This window comes from Chaetura pelagica, unplaced genomic scaffold (assembly GCF_000747805.2).
Source record: "Chaetura pelagica isolate M959 unplaced genomic scaffold, ChaPel_1.0 scaffold159, whole genome shotgun sequence".
Lineage (NCBI taxonomy): Eukaryota > Metazoa > Chordata > Aves > Apodiformes > Apodidae > Chaetura > Chaetura pelagica.
In genome coordinates, this window is record NW_009954555.1 from 3,465 (window position 1) to 25,515 (window position 22,051).

At 50.6% G+C, this 22,051-nt stretch overlaps 2 protein-coding genes across 2 annotated transcripts in view; one reads left to right on the forward strand and one right to left on the reverse strand.

The window, feature by feature from the left end:
• The window catches only part of UBXN10 (UBX domain protein 10), a 10,257-nt gene extending 3,068 nt beyond the window's left edge, over positions 1 to 7,189 (forward strand). The window contains exon 2 of the mRNA XM_010005216.1: positions 6,317 to 7,189. Within this exon, the coding sequence (XP_010003518.1) occupies positions 6,317 to 7,189 (873 nt within the window). The remainder of the gene's footprint in view (positions 1 to 6,316) is intronic.
• Positions 7,190 to 11,676: 4,487 nt separating this feature from the next.
• The window catches only part of LOC104395420 (ATP-dependent RNA helicase DDX19A), a 10,765-nt gene continuing 390 nt past the window's right edge, over positions 11,677 to 22,051 (reverse strand). The window contains exons 2-11 of the mRNA XM_010005112.1: positions 21,943 to 22,000; positions 21,018 to 21,153; positions 18,089 to 18,181; positions 17,242 to 17,344; positions 16,411 to 16,525; positions 15,819 to 15,996; positions 15,148 to 15,385; positions 13,926 to 14,088; positions 12,589 to 12,780; positions 11,677 to 12,063 (exon numbers count right to left, since the gene is read on the reverse strand). Of these exons, the coding sequence (XP_010003414.1) occupies positions 12,002 to 12,063; positions 12,589 to 12,780; positions 13,926 to 14,088; positions 15,148 to 15,385; positions 15,819 to 15,996; positions 16,411 to 16,525; positions 17,242 to 17,344; positions 18,089 to 18,150 (1,113 nt within the window). The 5' untranslated portion in view covers positions 18,151 to 18,181; positions 21,018 to 21,153; positions 21,943 to 22,000 and the 3' untranslated portion in view covers positions 11,677 to 12,001. The remainder of the gene's footprint in view (positions 12,064 to 12,588; positions 12,781 to 13,925; positions 14,089 to 15,147; positions 15,386 to 15,818; positions 15,997 to 16,410; positions 16,526 to 17,241; positions 17,345 to 18,088; positions 18,182 to 21,017; positions 21,154 to 21,942; positions 22,001 to 22,051) is intronic.

Consider the following 22,051-nt stretch of genomic DNA (forward strand, 5'->3'; position numbering starts at 1 on the left):
CGGGGGCGGCTCCTGTGCCCGGGCTCGCCTCTCGTCCTGCCCCATCCCTCTTCTGGCGCCTCTGCTGCAGGCCTGCCAGCTCCTTGGTGAGCCGAGAATCGGCCTTCTCCATGGACATCTTGGGTGTCCTCTGCTGGAGACGCGCTACGGGAGTCCAGGTGAGCTGCTGCCTCCTGAGGGAGATGCTCTCCTGGGAGTGGGCACCCCAGGGCTTGGGTTCCTTATATATACCCCATGGTCACCATGGAGACCCATCACAACGGTGTCCGGGCAACAGGCCCCGCATCACAAAGGCCCGGGGGTGGCTCTGGAGACCCCACCCCTCACCAGCTGGCACCAGTTGGGACTGGTTTGGTCTGGCCATGGCTTGGTAGCAGGGCAGGGCCCCAGGGGGGCTCCTGTAAGACACCGCAAAGCTTCCTGGACTCCATGTGGCCACAGCTCTGGCCAAGGCTGAGAACTCAGGGATGATGCAGGTGCCTCTGGGATTCAGGTGTGGAAGAAGGGAAGGTGGAGAGCAGAGGGGAGAGCAGCTCCCAGCAGAGACCCCAGGGTCAGTGAGCAAGGAGCAGGAGGAGGTGCCCAGGCAGAGCTTCCTGCGCCGACCACAGAGCCAGGGCCAGGGGTGTCAGGGCAACTTTGGTCAATCCTCTCTTCTTGGGAGACTTTGATTCCAAGGGACCGAGGGGTTTGAGGGCAGAATTCACCTCCCTCAGAGCTTGGGTGCCGAGTTCTGGAGCGGATCAGTAAGGGCTGTCCCTCCCCACCCCAGGGTTTATTGTAGGGAAGGCAACACATGGAGGGGCTGGGAGCTCAGGAGAGGCCAGAGGGAAGTCACTATGGAATATATTTATCAATATATACACCAAAATCCCCCCAGGAAATGCACACGCCAATTATTAGTCACCCACCCAGTATCAGTGTAGGGAGGCTGAATTAAGGAAGGAAGGAGAGGAAGAGAGAACAACACAGGGAGGACAACACCCGACGCTGCAGCCCCTCAGAAGGGCTGCGGTGTGAGTGCAGGATCACAGGGAAGGGACACAGGCTGTAGCACCTCAATCTTGTTCCCAGAAGGTCTGGACCCACCTGCAGGGCCGTTAGATTCCCGAGCAGCAGCTCAGGCCATCACCTCTGGGAGCAGCTCCCTCTTCCTGCACACAGCATCTCCCTGCCCCGGGGGCGGTAAATCCACACCTGGAAAAGGGCTCCTCCTCTTCCCAGCAAGCAGTAATTCAGCTGAATTAGACTTCAGGCTTCAACAGGCCAAACCTGGATGGTGCTGAATAGCAGAATTTGTTGTCAGAGGTGTTATGTGGAACTGGGGTGTGTCTCCCTGAGAGCCCCAGCAGCTGATTCACTGGGTACATCCATCAGGAACAACATGACCCAGCACAGTGAAGAAGACTATGAGCCTTCCTCCCAGAGACCCCTGCCCACAAGCCCCCAGAGGCAGTGGGCATGAGGGAGTGGGCATAGAATCATAGAATCATAGAATCCCAGGGGTTGGGAGGGACCTGGAAAGCTCCCCCAGCCCAACCCCCCTGCCAGAGCAGGGGCACCCAGAGCACATCACACAGGAACGTGGCCAGGGGGGTTGGAATGTCTTGATGTTAATGACTCTGGGGAAATGATCTAAATATTCTCGTGAATTCAGGGAGCTAATCTGCCTCATCCTGCCTCCCTTTCAGAAAAGTGATGCTTACGTATGTTTGAAGTGAATAAATATGTGTTGCTCTTACCTGTTGGTCTGTGTGTTTGGAGGAGTGATCCCCATGCTCCCAGTGCTGCAATAAGGGACCTGCCTTAGAGCTGCTTGGGGCTAAAGAGTCTTTGTCCTGGTGCCACTGAGACCCCTCACAGCCCCCCCCCGGCCACCCAGAGACCCCTCAGGAACACCCCAGGGCCCCTTTAGAGTCCCTGTGACATCGCAGAGGACCCTGCAACCCCAGAACTCCCCAGGACACCATGATGGTCACCAGTACCAGCCTTTATTAATAGGTTACATCACATTCTTTGTTGTGGTGAGCGAGAGTCAGACACACAATACTCATAGAGTTATGGTGAATGCTCCATTTTATTGTTAGGTACATCAGTATATATAGGTTTATTACAAAGATCATTACGTCTTCAATATGCTAACTGATTGGTTAGTAATTACTAATTGCTCACGCGTTATGACGAGCTATAACTTTGATACTTTAGGCACTGTAGTAAGTTACTATTTGGATACTTCTTCTGCTAAACCTGCATCTTGTTGAATATGGTCTTCTTTGTGGTCTTTGTGGCATCAGCATCTCTAACTGGTCCTGCTTCAGTTCCTTCTTTGTATTCTGCTGTTACAAAGTTCCTTTAACCTGTTACTAAAGTGTCCTTCTCTCCTGTTTCTTGCTGGTACAGCTCTTCTGTTCCCTGCACGAACAGCTCCAGTATTTTTCCATGTCCATTGCTGTACAGAAATTCATCCACAAACATCCCACGGATGGAGGGGGGAGGAGGTGACATGAGACCATTTTCTGATCTTTTTAGCCCCTTTACCACCTCGATCTCTGCTTTAGATAAAGTTACCTGAGGTTATTTATTGCTTGTTTCTTGCTGCCTTTGATGGGCACCTGGTTAGTGGGAGAAGCAGCTGGTTAACCAGACATAGGGTTTAAAAAGGGATTAATGGGGCAGAGATGGAAACGGTGGCCGTGGGTCATTTTTTAAAGGCATTTCCATCATGAGCTCAGTGTTTATTTATGCAGATTTATTCAGCAATGGCTCAGGTGAAGCTGTTCAATCCCTTGCCATGGGGCAGTCAATCCCTAGTGCTGCTGCTTTTCCTCAGCAGAGAGTCTGGCACCCTAGGAAAAGGAAAAAAGGAAGGAAAGGGAAAAAAACAGAAGGCTTTTGGCATCCAAGCCCAAGAATAAAGGCCTTTTTGCCAGCAGGGATCCCTCCAGCCCACGGGTGGGTGCTGCTGTATCCTAACAGCTCATTAATATATTCATGATATGTTAATACAGTGAACAGAATCCCTGCCCCCCCTTTTTCCCCCCTTCTTGCCTCATCCTCTTGACCACTCGGGGTGTGTTTTTCCCCCCAGTTTGAACCTGGTTTTGTCTAAATCTTCCCGTGTCTCTGGTGTCTGAGCCCTGGTTTTATTCTGCCTGCCCCTTTTGTCCTCCTTGATGCAGTTTTTTCCCCCGGAATGTGATTTTTCCCCCCCCAAATGTAACTTATTTCCATCACTGGGCCCAGCCCCGCGGGCGGGCCCTGAGGAGGGACCGGAAGTGGCGCCGTCGCCGGTGCTCAAGGCTGTACCTTGTACAGACAAGCTGTGAGCAGAATCCCTGTCCCCCCTTTTTCCCCCCTTCTTGCCTCATCCTCTTGACCACTCGGGGTGTGTTTTTCCCCCCAGTTTGAACCTGGTTTTGTCTAAATCTTCCCGTGTCTCTGGTGTCTGAGCCCTGGTTTTATTCTGCCTGCCCCTTTTGTCCTCCTTGATGCAGTTTTTTCCCCCGGAATGTGATTTTTCCCCCCCCAAATGTAACTTATTTCCATCACTGGGCCCAGCCCCGCGGGCGGGCCCTGAGGAGGGACCGGAAGTGGCGCCGTTGCCGTGGCAACGCGTCTGTGCCTGGCCCGGCGGGCGGGCCCGGGTGTGGGGCTGGATGTGCAGGTGAGTTAGGGGGGCTGGGGCCTGGTTGTGGGGCTGGGACCTGGTTGTGGGGCTGGGGCCTGGTTGTGGGGCTGGGACCTGGTTGTGCAGGTGAGTTACAGGGTCAGGACTGGGCTGTGGGGCTGGGACCTGGTTGTGGGGCCAGGCTCTAGTTGTGCAGGTAAGTTACAGGGTCAGGACTGGGCTGTGGGGCTGGGACCTGGTTGTGGGGCCAGGCTCTAGTTGTGCAGGTAAGTTACAGGGTCAGGACTGGGCTGTGGGGCTGGGACCTGGTTGTGGGGCCAGGCTCTAGTTGTGCAGGTGAGTTACAGGGTCAGGGCTGGGCTGTGGGGGCTCAGGGATGGCTGAGGGGCTGTAGTGGTGAGTTGTAGGGTCTGGGTTGTGGGGGCTGGACCCGGTTGTGGGGCTGGGACCTGGTTGTGGGGCCAGGCTCTAGTTGTGCAGGTGAGTTACAGGGTCAGGACTGGGCTGTGGGGCTCAGGGATGGCTGAGGGGCTGTGGCAGTGAGTTATAGGGTCAGGACCAGGTTGTGAGTCTGGGGCCTGATTGTGGGGCTGGGACCTGGTTGTGCAGGTGAGTTACAGGGTCAGGACTGGGCTGTGGGGCTCAGGGATGGCAGAGGGGCTTGTGGAGGTGAGTTATAGGGTCTGGGGCCCGGCTGTGGGTCTGCAGCCTGGTTGTGGGGCCGGGCTGTGGTTGTGGGGCTGGGGCTTGGTTGTTGAGGTGAGTTACAGGATCTGCAGCCTGGTTGTGGTGCTGGGACCTGGTTGTGGGGCCAGGCTCTAGTTGTGGAGGTGAGTTGCAGGGGCTGTGGGGCTCAGGACCAGCAGAGGGGCTGTGGTGGTGAGTTCTAGGGGCCAGGGCTATGCTGTGAGGCCAGGACTAGGCTTATCTGTGGGGCTGAGGCCAGCCTGTGGCACTGAGGACCCTGCTGTGGGGATGGAGCTGTGCTGTAGGGCCAGGGGCTGCTCTCCCAAGCCTTGGGGTCGCCATGTTTGGGGGCACCTGTGGGCACAGCCTGTCCTGGCTACAGCTCTTTACCCCAACCCCTCACCCAGGCACCTGAGCACAAAACCTGCTGTGCTGCAAACAGCTCCTCCCAGCAAAGCTCTAACTCATGCCACACAGAAGCAGTGCAGACCCTGGCTCGGGAGGGTCCCACCATGACTTCTGGGGGTTTTATTCTTCTTATTCTTTTACTCACTTGGAAACTCAGGAGTTCCTGTTCAGGGGATGCTGAACCTCAGCTGGCTGCCTTGGAGGTTGGTTGTTAGAGGCAGTACAGGAAAGGCACAACCCCCTTTCCCTTCCCTCCCTCCCTCGGGCTCCTAAGAAACTCTGATGAGTCACTTGGTGTCCAGGCTCCCACAGGGGAAAGGTCTCTCCATCTCCAGGCAGCTTCCTGCTGGCTCTGGGCAGGGTGTGCCTCTGCTGGGACTCTTGGCTTTGCTAAGCATTCCCATTTCACAGTGGGGGAGAAGAAGCCAAGCACCCAATACCAAACTGCTGGCAAAAAAAAAAAGTCGTGGAACAAGCCCAGTGGCTGTTCCCTTCTCTGTGTTTGTTTTGGGGTGAGGAGCAGCAGGTGAGTCTGACTTCACCATTCCTGGAGGATGCCAAGTGATCAAAGCTGATGTGGTTTTTTTTCCACCCCCCCCTTGACAACTCTGGCTACACAACCAGAGAAAAAGAAGGGGAAGTGCACGACCCTTTGTGCTTCTCCAAAATGTTGCTGTGGGGTTGTGACCTGGTTGTCCAGGCTCTTGGGCTTCCTTCTGGCAAATCATGAGGGGTCTGAGAGCAGCTTCACTGGGGGAACACCCAGCAGAACGTGGTGGCTTCACCTTTAATGGAGCTTAATGCCAGTCTCTGTTAAGCAGCCTTTGGCCACAGGAGAAGTCAGAATGGGTTTCTCTGTTTGGAATCAGTCTCAAAGGTCTTTTGAAAAAGCCAAGTGCAGTCAGGCTTACCCAAAAGTGATGGGAACTGAATCTTTCACTGCAGGACCAGCAACCAGGCCAGACCTGTGCTTTAAAGTTCACTCCCCTCCCGTTTTCACTCAGTTTCTAGCTTCAGAAACAAAGGTTTCTGTTCTTTCCCTCAAAAAACTTCCTGTCAGTTGGGAAGGGCACAACTTCCCAGTGCTCTGGGGCAGCTTGAAACAGCTCCTGACAAAGCCAGTCTCTGGAAATACACGACCAGCATTCCATGACTGAGCTGTCAGGGAGCTGGAGGACCTGCCTGCCTCCCCAGGGCCACACCACACCTCGAGCTGTGATCTGCCTGAGGAGCAGCAGTGGGAGCTGGAGCTCTCTAGAAGCTTCCTGGCCAGTTCCTGTAACTTCTCCCTCTGCTCCCTCCCCCACCAGGTACCTCAAGAAGCAATGGCCACAGCAGCTCTGCTGAGCTGAAGGACACAACTTCCCAGTGCTCTGGGGCAGCTTGAGACAGCTCCTGACAAAGCCAGTCTCTGGAAATACACGACCAGCATTCCATGACTGAGCTGTCAGGGAGCTGGAGGACCTGCCTGCCTCCCCAGGGCCACACCACACCTCGAGCTGTGATCTGCCTGAGGAGCAGCAGTGGGAGCTGGAGCTCTCTAGAAGCTTCCTGGCCAGTTCCTGTAACTTCTCCCTCTGCTCCACCCACCAGGTACCTCGAGAAGCAATGGCCACAGCAGCTCTGCTGAGCTCAGCTCACAGCTCCAACCCCTCAGCCCCTTCCTGGGGTGCAGCCACCTCCACCATGCATCTCACCAGGCCAAAATCTGCCAAGGGACGCAGCAGGCCAAGCTGCAGCCACCTGCAGAGGGTGGCAGCCTGTCCTTGCCAAGGGCCACCTTCCCCACCACCAGCACCTCTCCAGGTGAACAGCTGGAGATCATCAGCTACCAAACCACCATTCCCACCCAGCCAGGTGTCTCCTGAGGAGATCCCAGAGCTCCTGCAGCATGTGCCTGTGAGGACCTCGTCTTCCTTGACCAGGTATAAGGTGCTCCCCTCCATTGGGAAGCAGGGCACGGGGAGCAGGGCTGTGGAAGCTCTGGCTGAACAGACCAACTGGCTGAGGTTGAGCAGGGAGCAGGAGCACGTTCCCCAAATCCCAACTCTTCCTGGAGAACAAGGATCTACCAGCATCTTGGCAGAGAGTGATGTCCCCAGTGAGGAGGGCTTGTGTGCTCAGTGTTCTCTGGAGAAGCAGAGAAGGAAACTGAGGCAAGAGAGCCCTTGGATGTCAACTTTAAGTTTGGAAGAGCCACCTATGGAGAAGCCAGATGTGCTGCTGGCAGTTCGGGCTCCCTCTGGGCAGAGGTTTGAGCACCATTTCAAGCCCACCGACAGCCTCCAGGTGGTCCTTGCCATGGCAGAACAGAAAATGTCAGCCCAGTACCAAGGCTGCAGCATTGAAACGATGGAGGTGCCTCGAAGGAGCTTCTCTGACCTCACCAGGTCCCTCCAGGAATGTGGGATTCTCCACAAGTCCTTGCTGTGCATCCGGCAGGAGCAGCACAACACGGACCTTTAGGGGCACTGAGAGGCTGCCACTCTGCTCTGGGCAGCTGGGATGTGTTACATCCTCTGAAATTCTGATCTTTCCTGGCCAAACTTCTCCATCTTGCCATTTTCCCAAAGTTCTTGAAGCAGACTTGTGTGTAAGTGCTGAAACAGCATCTTTTTTTTTCACATGTGCCATCCCAAATTGCTCCCTGAGCAACACCAACCTCTGGCCTTTTTGAAATTGCTGAAGTTCTTCTTTGAAGACTGAAGTTTCCAGGACCTCTCCCCTTATCCTTTTCCATATTCCAGGAAGGTACTTCCCAGAGGGCATGTGGATGCAGAGGCACCTGTTTGGGAAGGCAGCAATTGCTTTACTCTGGAGAATCATCTTCAGCATCATCATCCTAAACATCTTGAGAGTGACTGGAACAGAGAGCAAACCCAGAAAACCATATGGAAATCCCAGTAATAATGGATTATGGAGAAGTACTAAAATGCAAGACTGATGGAAATCCCCCTGTGAGGGCCCAGGTCTTTCTGCAGAACCTCAGTGCAGCTTTTAAAGAGTGTGTCTGTAGCATCTTTTTTAAGAATAACTCATTATTTTGGCTGTCCTGGGGAGCAGCAGGAGTTTTCTACTTGGTTTTCCTTCTCTCATTCCCCTCGTGTGACCCACAGGGAAGAACAGAGGGAGAGCTAAGATGGGATGTCACAAACCACTTCCATTTAACACCAAAATGAGTGAGGCCAAAAAAGCAAACGCTGCTTGGGGAGTTTGAAAATAAAAAAAAAGGAAGATATTCATTGGATTTGATGGAGGGGTTGGCTCAGGTTGTAGCATTTATGTTACTAAACCATGATTTAAGAAGCCTGGTTGGGTAACGTGGCAGTTTTAGGTAAATACAATGTGCTTGTGCTGAAAGAAAGTCCAGGTTTGCAATGGAAAGCCTCGTGGTTCAAAGGCAACAATTCAGTCTACTCCAAAAATGGACCATTTGCCACACAGCTGAGCTGGTTTTAGTATTTTTGAGGTAAACCCAAGGTTATGTTTAACCTCAGTGTTACCACCAACCAACCCCAAACAGCAGCAGGATGTGCTGACCAAGAGTCTCATTCTCAAGCAAGTGTTCAGGGTCTGGTGGCTTTATAAAGGATCCCTGATGGAACAGTGTTCTCTCCAGCTGTGGGTGACAGGAATTGCTCAGCATCCATCCCTGTGGCTTCAGGGAGAGGCAACATAATGAAAGACAAGGGTGGTTTTCATCACAGCTCAGTGGGGAGCAAAGTTCTTCACTTAAGTTTCAGGAACAGTTTTGTTTTCTTTCAGTGCTTCGTTCCCTTCTGGTTTTGTGTGTCCTGTTACTTCTGCCTTTCAGTCTTTTCCTCCTGTGTGGTGATAACAATCAATAAAACCTTTTAGGCTGAAACTTGAACTTAAAATGATAAAAGCTGAGAAAGCAGAATGAGTTTGGTCCTTTCCAGAAATGTCCACTTTGATTTCCTTTTCTAAAAGACATGACAACCCAGCCCAGCCCCATGCAGGGACAGCACCTCTTTTCTTCCCAGGTTCTCACAGACTCATAGAATGAGATGGATTGGAGGGACTTTCTTCAAGATCATCTCAATCCAACCCCCCTGCATGGTCAGGGACACCTCCCACCAGCCCAGGCTGCTCCAAGCCCCATCCAACCTGCCCTTCAACACCCCCAGGGATGGGGCAGCCACAGCTTCCCTGGGCAACCTGGGCCAGGCTCTCACCACCCTCACAGCAAAGAATTTCCTCCTCATGTCCAACCTCAATCTCCCCTCTTCCAGTTTTAATCCATCCCCCCTTGTCCTCTCCCTCCCTGCCCTTGTCCCAAGCCCCTCCCCAGCTTTCCTGGAGCCCCTTCAGGCACTGGAAGGTGCTCGAAGGTCTCCCTGGAGCCTCCTCTTCTTCAGGCTGAACAAGAAGTTCTCCTGTTGCCTTCAAAAGCTGGTGGGGATACAGGGGAAGTCTTAATGATTGCCAAGTCCAGCATGAGAAGCACTAGGGGGGGAAGAACAGTAGTTATCTGACCTCATTTCAAAATAATCAGAAAAGCATCATTTCAAAAGCTGTCCACAAAGAACCTTGCAGGGATTTCAGCATTAAATCAGGTGAAGTTCAGTCACCAGATGCTTTGAGGTGATAGAAAACTCCTCAGGACTCCTGGCTGGAAACCTATGACTTTGAAATCCACCCCCAAAAAAAGACTGAGAGAAGAAATGAGCAGAACCATCCTTCAGTACATGTTCTTTATTCCAATTAAAAGTACATTAGAAACAGCACACAGGACCAGCAGCAGCTTTTCTGACAAACCCAACCCCATACTCTGCTGTCACCAGGTCATTCAGACCTCCCACCAGCCCAGGCTGCTCCAAGCCCCATCCAACCTGCCCTTCAACACCCCCAGGGATGGGGCAGCCACAGCTTCCCTGGGCAACCTGGGCCAGGCTCTCACCACCCTCACAGCAAAGAATTTCCTCCTCATGTCCAACCTCAATCTCCCCTCTTCCAGTTTTAATCCATCCCCCCTTGTCCTCTCCCTCCCTGCCCTTGTCCCAAGCCCCTCCCCAGCTTTCCTGGAGCCCCTTCAGGCACTGGAAGGTGCTCGAAGGTCTCCCTGGAGCCTCCTCTTCTTCAGGCTGAACAAGAAGTTCTCCTGTTGCCTTCAAAAGCTGGTGGGGATACAGGGGAAGTCTTAATGATTGCCAAGTCCAGCATGAGAAGCACTAGGGGGGGAAGAACAGTAGTTATCTGACCTCATTTCAAAATAATCAGAAAAGCATCATTTCAAAAGCTGTCCACAAAGAACCTTGCAGGGATTTCAGCATTAAATCAGGTGAAGTTCAGTCACCAGATGCTTTGAGGTGATAGAAAACTCCTCAGGACTCCTGGCTGGAAACCTATGACTTTGAAATCCACCCCCAAAAAAAGACTGAGAGAAGAAATGAGCAGAACCATCCTTCAGTACATGTTCTTTATTCCAATTAAAAGTACATTAGAAACAGCACACAGGACCAGCAGCAGCTTTTCTGACAAACCCAACCCCATACTCTGCTGTCACCAGGTCATTCAGCTCTACTAGGAAAGAAAGTGATTGAAACCAAGTCTTCCACTCGACACCCAAGCACTCACTCACCTGCCACTTTAAATAGGTTTCCAACAGAATAAAAATAGATACACCCCAGAATACAAAAAGTTTTAACAGGTTTGTAGGTTGTTTTTTTTTTGCTTTTTTTTGCTTTTTTCTTCACTAAAGCCTTTATACAAATTGATAAAAGGGTGCACGATTTCCTAAAAGTTTAGGTACGTTTTAAATGAGCTTCTTGTTGTTGTTGTTTTACTTGGTAAAAGGATCCACGTTCCTGTCTTTGAACAGAATTATGATGGCCAAAATTGCAAAGAAAAATCCCTAGTTCAATTTACAATTTGTACATTTGGTTGGAAGTGATTCCTGCACTGAGCAGCAGTCCCATTTCCCCACCCCACCCCCCCAAAAAAAGAGCTGTGCACCCTAAGTTCTAGTTCAGGAGCCTCTTTCTCCTGGAAACCAAGCTGAGGGAACAACCCCCAGGCTTTCAGCTGTGTGTACCAGAGTGGTCCCAACCCAAAGAAAAGCCCAAGCACAGAAGTTGCAAATCATTCCTTCTCCAGAATCATTCCAACCATCACCCCGGGGCAGGGACTGGGGACCCGTTCTGCACCACCAGCACAACAGCAGTGGAAGAGCTTCATTTGGCTGAGCAATTTAACTCAAAACTCTGGTAGTGAAACAGACTGTAAGAGGGGAATTTGGTGATCTCAAGGCATTATTTTTTTGTGGTCAATCCAAGCTGTCATGATTTCTTTAGTCTTTTATTCCTATCACTGATGAGTGAAGCTCAGCTTGTTTTGTACACGATTCCCGCCGAGCTCCTCAGCAGCATCTCAGAACTGGCAGCACCAACCCCTCCTCCAACAGTCGTCAGCGTTTGATGGGAGGTGAATTTATTCAGACAAATGAATGAGTACAGTTCCCTTGGTACTGCCCCTCCCTCCCCACCCACCTTGGCCAGGTTAAAAACACTTCAGATGAACTTCTAGAGCCCGGAGTCAAGCGCCGGCGCCGCCGCTTCGCGGATCGTGGCCGTTCTAACAAACCAAGGAGAAAGGAAAAGGAAATACTGCCCAGCAAAAGCAACACAGCACCTGGGTTTGCAAGTAGGAGCTACTGGAGACATCCTCAGGACAACTTAGGTAAGGAAAAGCAGGGCAAATCCATCAGGAAGCCAGAAATGAGTCTTAAAGAGCTCAGGGGAGCGTCAAAGTGAACGACATCCTATTTTGTACAAGTGGAGTTTTTAGCCAAAAACCAGCTGCCTTGTTCTTTGTTTGTTTGTTTCTTTACTTCTACCCATTCTATACTTGACAGTTGAATTTTAACTGATCAACTTTTAAACTTTTAAACCAATTAAAGGCAAGGAAGCTTTTTTTTCCCTCCATCATTTTCAATTTGTTTGACATAATTACCTATTGCCCTTTTTTTTTTTTTGGCAAGTGTATTTCTCAGAATTCCAAAAAAAAAAAAGAAAATCTTCCCATTTTAAGGCTAAACTAAGAAATGTTCAAAGCTTCTGTAAACATTTCCTCTTCCTCCCCATAGTTGCACAATTTTGAAGTCCAACTGCAATTTGTAAAATGAGGTAATTTTGTGTACTCGTATCTGAAGAGAGTCCTTTTTGGGAGCAGCTGAGAAGCTTGCCAATCTGAACACTGATCCAATTGTAGTGGGAGAGCTTCCACAGCAGGGTACACACCAGTTCCAGCAGCTGTTCTTCAGTTAGCTATCTTCTCAATTTCATCCAAGTCATCAGTATCCAATTTGTTTATCTTTTTGTCTGGGAAAGAGGAGAAAGAAGTCAGATTTGCTATGACAGAGAAGGGCAAGCTGCTTGCTTTAGCTGCTCTGGAGCTCAGGTTTATCTAGTCAGGTTTAACCTAAATCAGGAGATTTAGGTTGGACATGAGGAGGAAATTCTTTGCTGTGAGGGTGGGGAGCCCCTGGCCCAGGTTGCCCAGGGAAGCTGTGGCTGCCCCATCCCTGGCAGTGTTGAAGGGCAGGTTGGATGGGGCTTGGAGCAGCCTGGTGTAGAGGGTTGGATCTAAATCATCTTTAAGGTCCCTTCCAACCCAAACTTCCTACAATCCTATGACTACCCAGGTAACCAGCAAACACACAACTTCCCTTGTTTCTCCTCCCATCCCATGCAGCAGCTCACAATCCACACTGACATCACACAGCTGACGTGCCCTTCTCTCAACCCAGCTGAAGGCCCAGTGACCATCTGTGCTCAGTTCTACAACCAGGCAGCAGAACTACCAGGTACTTTCAGAGAAGGCAGGAAGAGCCTGAAGGTACATACTGAAATGCTCCTGGATCCTGTTGAGGATGTTCATGCTGTGCTTGCTGTCCACCATGTTAATGGCCAGTCCTCTCTTGCCGAAGCGACCCGTGCGCCCGATGCGATGCAGATAAGTCTCATTATCTGGATTTCCATCTTTATCCACAGGAAGGTCAAAATTGATGACCACAGAGACCTGCTCGACATCAATCCCTGACAAAAAGAAAACACCAGGTGACACAGCCACATGGAAACCACTTGGCAGCAGGAACAGCCTCCTCGGCCCTGACCTGCGTGTGGTTTGGCCACTGGAGCCAGGAGAAGGGAGGAGATAAAAGCAGCTTCCAGCTCTGCCATGGATCTTAGCCACAACATCCTCACAGGGTACTTGGAAATAAACTCTATCTAGTTGTTGCACCAGATAATCCCACTAAACAGCCAAGGGAAAAGCAGTCAGAGATACTTTAACCTATTTTGGAAACTCCCTCCTTTCCAAAGCTATGAAGGCCTCTTGTTTTTCCCCAAGTTCTATGTTGTCTTCACTGTTCTAGGATGTCAAATTGCAACACAAATTCCTACTGGGATTCACTACTTTTCAGCTTCCCATATTTCAGAACATGTTTATTGGAAACATGGAGGGGCAGCAGGATGAGCCAGGCTTGGTGCCAGAAGCAGAACCTTCCCACAGGATGGACTTTTTCATCTCAAGCTGCAAGAAGGCTACAAGGAACCCTTCAGCAATTCCTGGCCTGCATCAAAAGAAGTGGGGCCAGGAGGTGAAGGGAGGGGATTCTCCCCTTTTACTTGGCTCTTGTGAGGCCCCATCTGGAGAACTGTGTCCAGTTTTGGAGACCCCAACATAAGAAGGACAAGTGTTCAGCCTCGAGAAGGCTCCAGGGAGACCTTAGAGCACCTTCCAGTGCCTGAAGGGGCTCCAGGAAAGCTGGGGAGGGACTTGGGACAAGGGCAGGGAGGGATGGGATGAGGGAGATGGATAAAAACTGAAAGAGGGAGATTGAGGTTGGACATGAGGAGGGAATTCTGTGCTGTGAGGGTGGTGAGAGCCTGGGCCAGGTTGCCCAGGGAAGCTGTGGCTGCCCCATCCCTGGCAGTGTTGAAGGGCAGGTTGGATGGGGCTTGGAGCAGCCTGGGCTGCTGGGAGGTGTCCCTGCCCACGCAGGGGGGTTGGATCTAGATGATCTTTAAGGTCCCTTCCAACCCAAACCATTGCATGATTCTATGATTTCTCCAGATTGGAACACCTGAGGATGTGGACTCTTCCCCTAAGCCAGCCAGCAGTGTCTTATCTTAGGACCTGCTGCTCCTGCCCTCCCTGGCCCAGTTCTGCCATGTCCTACCTCTGGCACAGACGTTTGTGGTCACCAGCACCTTCTCTTTGCCCTCTCGGAACCGTTCGATCACAGCAGCTCTCTGCTCCACCATCATCTCCCCGCTCAGCAGTGCCACCTGATGGCCTTCCTTGGAGAGCTCTGCTGCCAGCCAGCCAGCTGTCTTCCGGGTCTGAAACACAAAGCCAGGAAGGTTTTGGAATTCTTGGAAGGTTTAGGAATTCTTGGAAGGTTTAACGTTGTAAAGCAGGAATAAACCTCTCTGGAGGTGTTCAAAAAACATGTAGATGTGGCACTTTGGGACATGGTGTGGTGGACACGGTGGTGTTGGGTTGAGGGTTGGACTTGATGCTCTTCAAAGGGCTTTTCCAACCTTATTCATCCTATGATTTTAGGACTGGAAGCTCAGTTTTTCTAGCTCTTAAGTGCCCACTGTGCTCCCAGCTCTCCTGTCAGGATTAGGAAAGTGCATCTGCCACCACTTGTGCTCTGCAGCTTTTCCTCTGGGGGGGGGAATCCCATAGGTGTGCTAAAAACTGTCAACAAAACTGCTCAGCCTGGGGAATGTCAGGCTTTGAGCTGAATGTAGCTGTGAAATCCAGTTTCCAATTCTGCTGGGTTTTTTGAGCCCTGATGATGTCTGATATTAGTACATCTCAAGTCAGTCTAAAAGCAGAGAGCTGCAGCAGACTCCAGACACAGGATTTATCCTGGCTGAGCCAGGTTTATGTGGCTGTTCTGCACTGGTTTTTTTTCTTAAGAGCTGTTATGGTGCTGCCAGAGAAAAGAAAAAGTCTCTGCATGATTCACAGGGAGACCCCAGAATTGTAGCCCCAATTCCCTGAGGGAAATGAAGTCCCAGAAAAAGATACATCTCAGCCACAGAACTACAACACTTCCCCATCCCTCACTCTCCCCTTTTTTTCATTCCTTTCCCAACCTCAGTTTTTTTCAGTAGTTCTAAGGAGTATTTTGTGTTTGGAAAACAATGCATTACTCTGCTCTTTTTCTTCAGAGGATTTCCAGGGTAAAAATGTTCTGGATGGACAAAAAAAGAACTCAGTTAGTGCTGTCACAGCTCTTCAAGGTTGCATTTAAAGAGGGAGCCAGAGAAAGCAAAGAAAAAAGGCAATTTCTTCTGTTCCTTGCTGGAAAGTGTTCCTGGCTGGGTTTTCAGCACTAGCAGACATTAAGGAGGTCATTGGGACTAACACTCCCTGGAAGGACTCACATGGCAGAAGATCATGGCCTGGGCAATGGTGATAGCACCATAGATGTTACAGAGAGCCTGGAACTTCTCATCTCTGTTATTGCACAGAACATAATACTGCTTAATAGTGTCCAGTGTCTCCTCCTCTCTCTTCAGTTTGATGATGTTTGGGTCAGGAACAACTTTCTGAGCAAATTTCCACACAGAATCTTCAAAAGTGGCTGAAAACAGAAGCATCTGGCAGTCCTTAGGGAGCATCCTGCAAGAGAGAGCAAAATGGGCAGGGTTCCCACTTAACACTGTCACCCCCCCCAATATCCTGATGGGATTAAAGCTACAGGTAAAGCAGGAAGAAAACCTCAGAACCAGTTCTTTCAGTGGCTGGAAAGACTAGTGTTAATCTTACCCACACCTGTTTGTTCCCTCATAGACCAGTGGCATCCAGACTCACTTTCTTAATATATAATAAATAATGAACCCCACTCCAGAGACAGGCTTTTTATTCTGTGAGGAAGTGAAACTGCTTGTCATCTCCTGATGTTCTGCCTCTCCTAATCACCTGGAGTTGGAGCTAAATATATCATTTTAATCTTGTTGCTTTAGCAGTGAAGATCCCAGGCAAGAATCTAGCCCTGCTGGCTTTGGGGAACTAAAATTGAAAGAAGGAAAAATCAAGTGTGCCCAGTCCTTACCTCTGAATGCGGATGCTCTGGTCCTGGTGGCCCTGGGTTGCAATCATCACATCAGCCTCATCCAAGACAAACACTTTGATTTTCTTGGGATCTATGAATTTCAGTTTGGAACACCAGTCCAGCACGGTGCCAGGGGTGCCAATGACTATCTGCTCAGAGATCTTCTGACCTCTCTCCACTGCCAAGACACAGAGGAAAGCTTCCATAAGGTGGCTGGTGCAGACAGTGAGATGTTCTGCCCCTCTCTGAACCACCTCTGCAGACAGTGAGATGTTCTGCCCCTCTCTGAACTACCTCTGCAGACAGTGAGATGTTCTGTCCCCCTCTGAACTATCTCTGCAGACAGTGAGATGTTCTGCCCCTCTCTGAACCACCTCTGCAGACAGTGAGATGTTCTGTCCCCCTCTGAACTACCTCTCCAAACAGTGAGATGTTCTGCCCATCTCTGAACTGTCTCTGCAAACAGAGAGATGTTCTGTCCCCCTCTGAACTACCTCTGCAGACAGTGAGATGTTCTGCCACTCTCTGAACTACCTCTGCTGCACCCCAGGACCACCCTTTTCCCATTCCCAGCCCATTTCACCCCACTCACATTTATTGCCTCTGACAGCATATGCAAGTTTCAGCTCTGGATAAAACTTTCCCATCTGTTCAATCACTTTTCCTGTTTGAAGTGCCAGCTCATATGTTGGGGAAAGGCACAAACACTGGAGGGACAGAAGGAGAACATGTTTGAGGTGACCAACACCATCACACTTGCTTTTAAAAATCCTTCCTATTGAGGTTTTCCTGAAGATGAACACGGGAGCAGCTGGATGGTTTCTGAAAGCTCATCAGTTCTACAGCCTGGAACTAGGGGAAGGAGTTGATAGGACACAGGAGCTACTGGCTTTCTGTGTTCAACTCTGCTCCTCAGGCTTGACATTCTGCTAGGGGACACACCAGGGCAGTGACAAGGAACCCAACTAGAAGAACAGAACAGCATTTTTTAAGGAAAGAATTCTAGCCTTGGAGTCACTGCTCAACTACCTCATAAAGAAATTGGGGTTTAAAAGCCCCTTTCTTGGCATTTCTGCTCTTTTGTCACAGGTATCTTCTCTTCCATCCCAAACCCACAACACTCCCCTGATTTAACTTCTCCCAGAATGATGTTCCCCCCCAGTTTAACTCCCCACAGAGCATCCCAACTGAGGATGGGGCTGAAAAGAACAAGTTGTGAGCAAAATCCACATCTTTTCCATTAAAGGCATCTGGATAGATCCCCAAGTCTCCAGCCCCTGCTGAGCACTTTAGAGAAAGGGCATCAGAGATGAGTTTATCAAGCTAGGAATTCACAATCAAAGGTCTCAAAAGAAGCCTCCTCTTCACTAGGTGGCACTGCACCACCACAAAACCACCCACAGTCACCTCCCAGAAACTTCACCTGTGGGTACTTGTTCCCAGGTTCCACACGACTGAGCATGGCCAGGACAAAGGCAGCTGTCTTGCCAGTCCCAGACTGAGACTGTGCAATCAGGTTCTGAGGGCTGCAGGACAAGAGCAGACATGAGCTCAACCAGATCAACCACCTGCACAACGTTCTCATGGGGTTGAACTATGAGGAAAACACCAGTGGCTTTTTAATACCTGGTAGATTTACCACTTCCCTGAACTTGACCAGCTATGCTCCACGGGGCAGGAATTAGCTCCTGCCCTCTACCACCTCTCTCTTTCAGCACCTCTCGATTAAAGGAGATTTGGAAGGAGAACTGCAGTTACCTGTCAGTACTTTTCCATCCTGCACATCTCCCTCTAGTGGCTCAACTCTTCATCTCAGAGGAGAGGAAAACCAGCCCAGCAGGCAAGGCAGGATCTCAGCTGCTCCCACCCACCCACCCAGGACTTCTGGAGCTATGAGCATAGAATCATGGAATGGTTTGGGCTGGAAGGGACCTTAAAGATCATCTCGATCCAACCCCCCTGCACAGACAGGGACACCTCCCACTAGACCAGGCTGCTCAGATCCACAGCAGCCTGAGAATTTCTCCCCCTGGGCTGACTAGGAAAATTAGACTGACCCCAGCCAAACACTGAATGTTCAGCTTCAGCCTTAAAAAAAGGGCAAACCCAGGGCTGTTCCCACACAGTTTGGGGTCACAGAAACACCGTGGCATGGGAATCCTTTCAGACAGCTCCCTCATCACCATCCTCCCCTCCAAAGCTCAGGGATACCACACAAAATCCTTCAAATCCTTCCTGTACTGAAGGGAGTAGAAGGTATGTGCACATACGGTTCAGCCAGCATCATGGGCAGGGCATTCTCCTGGATCTTAGATGGTCTGTTGAAGCCCATGGCATAGACTCCTTGCAGCAGCTGTGGTTTCCTGAAAACAGAGGAGTTTTTATATCCTGACCTATTAGAATTACATTGGTGTACAAAAAGGTGAGGGGAAAAAAAACCCCTTGCAAGCAGACCTAGAGCTGCCCCTTTCTGTGCAGCCCCACGGGTGTGGTGCTGCCACCAGGGCCTGCAAGTGCAACAAGTGGCAGCAGCAAGTCTGGAAAAGCAGCTTTGCAAAACCCTCTGCGTGCCTGCCTGTCCCAGCTACAGGGAAACCATGTGCACAGTCCTGGGCTGCTTGTTCTAAAGCAGCTTTGCAGGCAATCCCAGGAATCCCAGGGCATTAATCCTGTCCTTGCAGCCAATCCCTTTTCCTCAGCCGCGTCTCATCGTGGTGCCAAAATTACTCCTTGAAGACAAGAACAGGACAGAGTGACCTCAGGATCATTAAGGTTGGAAGGGACCTTGAAGATCATCAAGTTCCACCCCCCCTGCCATGAGCAGGGAACCACTAGACCAGGCTGCACAAAACCTCATCCAACCTGGCCTTAAAAACCTCCAGGGATGGGGCATCAAAAACCTCCCTGGGCAACCCATCCCAGCTCCTCACCACCCTTAGAGTGAAGAAATTCTTCCTAATATCTAACCCTAAATCTCCTCTCTCTCAGTTTAAAACCAGCCCCCCTTGGCCTCTCCCTCCCTGCCCTTGTCCCAAGTCCCTCCCCAGCTTTCCTGGAGCCCCTTCAGGCACTGGAAGCTGCTCTCAGGTCTCCCTGGAGCCTTCTCTTCTCCAGGCTGAACACCCCAACTCTCCCAGCCTGGCTCCAGAGCAGAGCTGCTCCAGCCCTCCCAGCATCTCTGTGGCCTCCTCTGGACTCTCTCCAGGAGCTCCACGTCCCTCTTATGCTGGGGGCTCCAGAACAGGACACAGTGCTCCAGACAGGGTGTCACAAGAGCTGAATAAAAAGGGAGAATCACCTTAGTGCACTGTGACTACACCTCGTTATATCCCAGCACTCAAACTGAAGTGTCCTCAAGGCAGCTCTCTAGTCTCAACAGACACTTGTGCAGAGAAGAGATCCAAGAACAACCCAACATTCAGGTGCTGGTGCTGCCCAGCTCTTGGCTGATGACCCCCAAGTACCTACTGGAGTGGTGTTGGAGGTGCTCAGGAGTAAGGGCTTTCCTTTCAAAGCAGGTTACAGGTTCCCTGCCCACCATTTCCCACTGTTAAGGGCTTCCTATTCAGCACAACATGCTTGTTATAAAACCCTGTATTACTTCCAGACAACAGCTGGAACAAAAGCCCTTTGAAAACATAACCTTGTGCTGCTCAGGAGCAAGGACGTCCAAAGCCCGACTCTGCAACAGTTGCCAAGGATACACCAAGTCATAAAGAAATGAACACTCAATTCATCTGGCTGCCCCCATCATTAACTCCCTCAGATTGTTTGGCTTTTGAAAGATGGGAATTAGACTAAGGGGCACTACAGAACCTCAGCTTTTTGTTTTGCAGACATTCAGCCACTAACATTAGCCAAGTGAAATGACATCCTGACATTTCACGGCTCCCATTTCTCCCTGGAGCTTCCAAAAGAGCAACAATCTCCTGGTTTGGGTTGGAAGGGACCTTAAAGACCATCAGGTTCCAACCCCCCTGCTTTGAGCAGGGACACCTCCCACCAGCCCAGGCTGCTCCAAGCCCCATCCAACCTGCCCTTCAACACTGCCAGGGATGGGGCAGCCACAGCTTCCCTGGGCAGCCTGGGCCAGGCTCTCACCACCCTCCTGGGGACGAATTTCTTCCTGATGTCTGACCTAAATCTCCCCTTTTTCAGTTTAAAACCATCACCCCTTGTCCTATCACTGCCCTCTGGTGAAAAGTCTCATTCCTGTAAGCCCCTTTTAGGTATTGGAAGGTGCACCAAGGTCTCCCCAAAGACTTCTCCAGGCTGAGATCACCACTGTAACCAACAGCAATCCCAGCAGAACAGCCTCTTCAGCACATTAAAACAATGTATAAATCTATCATGCCTTAAATGTGGCTTGAAAGCTCCACTGGTAAAGGTACTCAGCAAGAAGGGTAAGAAAATACTGAAGCTAGTAGTGTCTCCAGTGCATCAATCCAGTATCCCTGGCAGGGAAAAGATAAAGCTTTTCCCTTTGTACTCTTCCTTGCTCCTCCTGGACCTTCACAAATAACCCTCAGAGAACAGGAACAGGAGCTGGTTGTTTTCATTCCTTCTGCCAATAAAACAAACCTTGTGTTTTTCAAAACACTGCTGTGCTGCTGGAACACCTGCTCCCAGCCTCCCTGCCTTTGCTTTTCTGTCTCTGAGACAGAAAAGGCCTCACTTTGCTACTGAGGTGGAAGGACAGTCCTTCCTCCTCAGGTGACTCCTCCAGCTTCTCACAACAATCTGCATTTGAAGCCCAAAAAAAACCACCCAGGAAAATTCAGGTTAGTGAACAGGAACTGAAGTGAGCTCGTAGCTGGACACCTTCACAAGCACCAAGCTCATCACTGTCCTTGCATGTCAGTCATACAGTGACATGCTAATTTATTAATGACAGGTCTGCAGTCCTTTGAAATGGAAACCCATGTGCTTTGAAGTGCCCTTATGCAGCCAGGGAATCCATGAGGATACACAGGGAGGTTCCAACTATGTGACCGAGCACCAAAACTGCTCCAACATGCCTCTTCCCAACTTCAGGAACAAGGCCTTCCTCCAACTGAGGGGGCCAAACATGACTCTGAAAAACACATCCATAGCAGAGCCTGTTTAATGTTCCTGTTCCCAGGCTCCAACAGCTGAAAGCAAAGAATCCTCTGGCTCACCCCAACATTCCCAGCAGCTTTGAAGCCCCCAGGCACTTACAGCCGCAGCTCCTCAAAGGACTTGACAGAGTAGAGGGGTGAGGTGGGATCCCTCTGCAGCACCTCCACTTGGTTTGTGGTGTCCACCAGGTTGCTACGGATCAGCTTGTTCAACAGGGACTGGGCAGCTCTGTCCTCTGGCCAAGAAAAGGAGGTGGGAAAACAACAAATCAACCCCAGCCCGTTCCCAGGCGTCGTTCCCGCTGCGACGCTGAGTGACAGAGCCAGGGAAACAGGGCAGGATGCAGCTGGACTCTGAAATTCCAAACCCCCTGAGACATCCCAGAGATTCCCATTTCATAGCCAGGAAGACAAAGCCAAGTGAGCAAAGGGCCTTGACAGAGACAGAGCTCCTCTTCTGTCAGATATTTGGCTGGAAGGTGGGTGAAAAGCCTCTCAGAGCCTCCTTGTGGGCAGACACTTTTGACTTGATTTATTTCTCTTTTTAAGGGAAGTTTTGAGGCCAAAGTTTCCAGGGCTGACATGCAGCAAGGGTTAAGGATAAGTGAGATCAACACAGAAGGTTAAACTGCTGCACTTTGGGGTTTTTGCAAAGAAATCTGCTTCTAAAGGCACCTGATGAAGGATTTGGAGCCATTACCTCTCAACAGCCATTTCATAAGGAAAACCTGCTGGTTGCTACAGCAATTCCAGGTTACCCAGCTGCTGCTGTATCCAGTCCTGCCTTTCAGGATGCTGCTTATCCCCTTATTCCACTCTAACCCAGGAGTCTCCCAAGTTATTACAGGACTTCATGGCTTTAAAAGCATCCTGGAGGAAGGCCATGTCTCACAGTTAAGTCCTTGGGGCAGGATACAAGATCACCCACCCTGGGACACAGGGCAGACTTACTTTATAAAGTGATAAATCTCATTGAATTTCTTGCCAACATCCCTCACCAAAACGTTTCTCAAGGAGGCACTTACCCTTCTCCTCATCCTCTGTCTTCTCCACGTTGTCATCAGCCTTGACAACAGCACCTGAATGAAAACAGTTTGGGGGGGGGGGAGCAGGTCACAGGGAGCCTGAACTGGC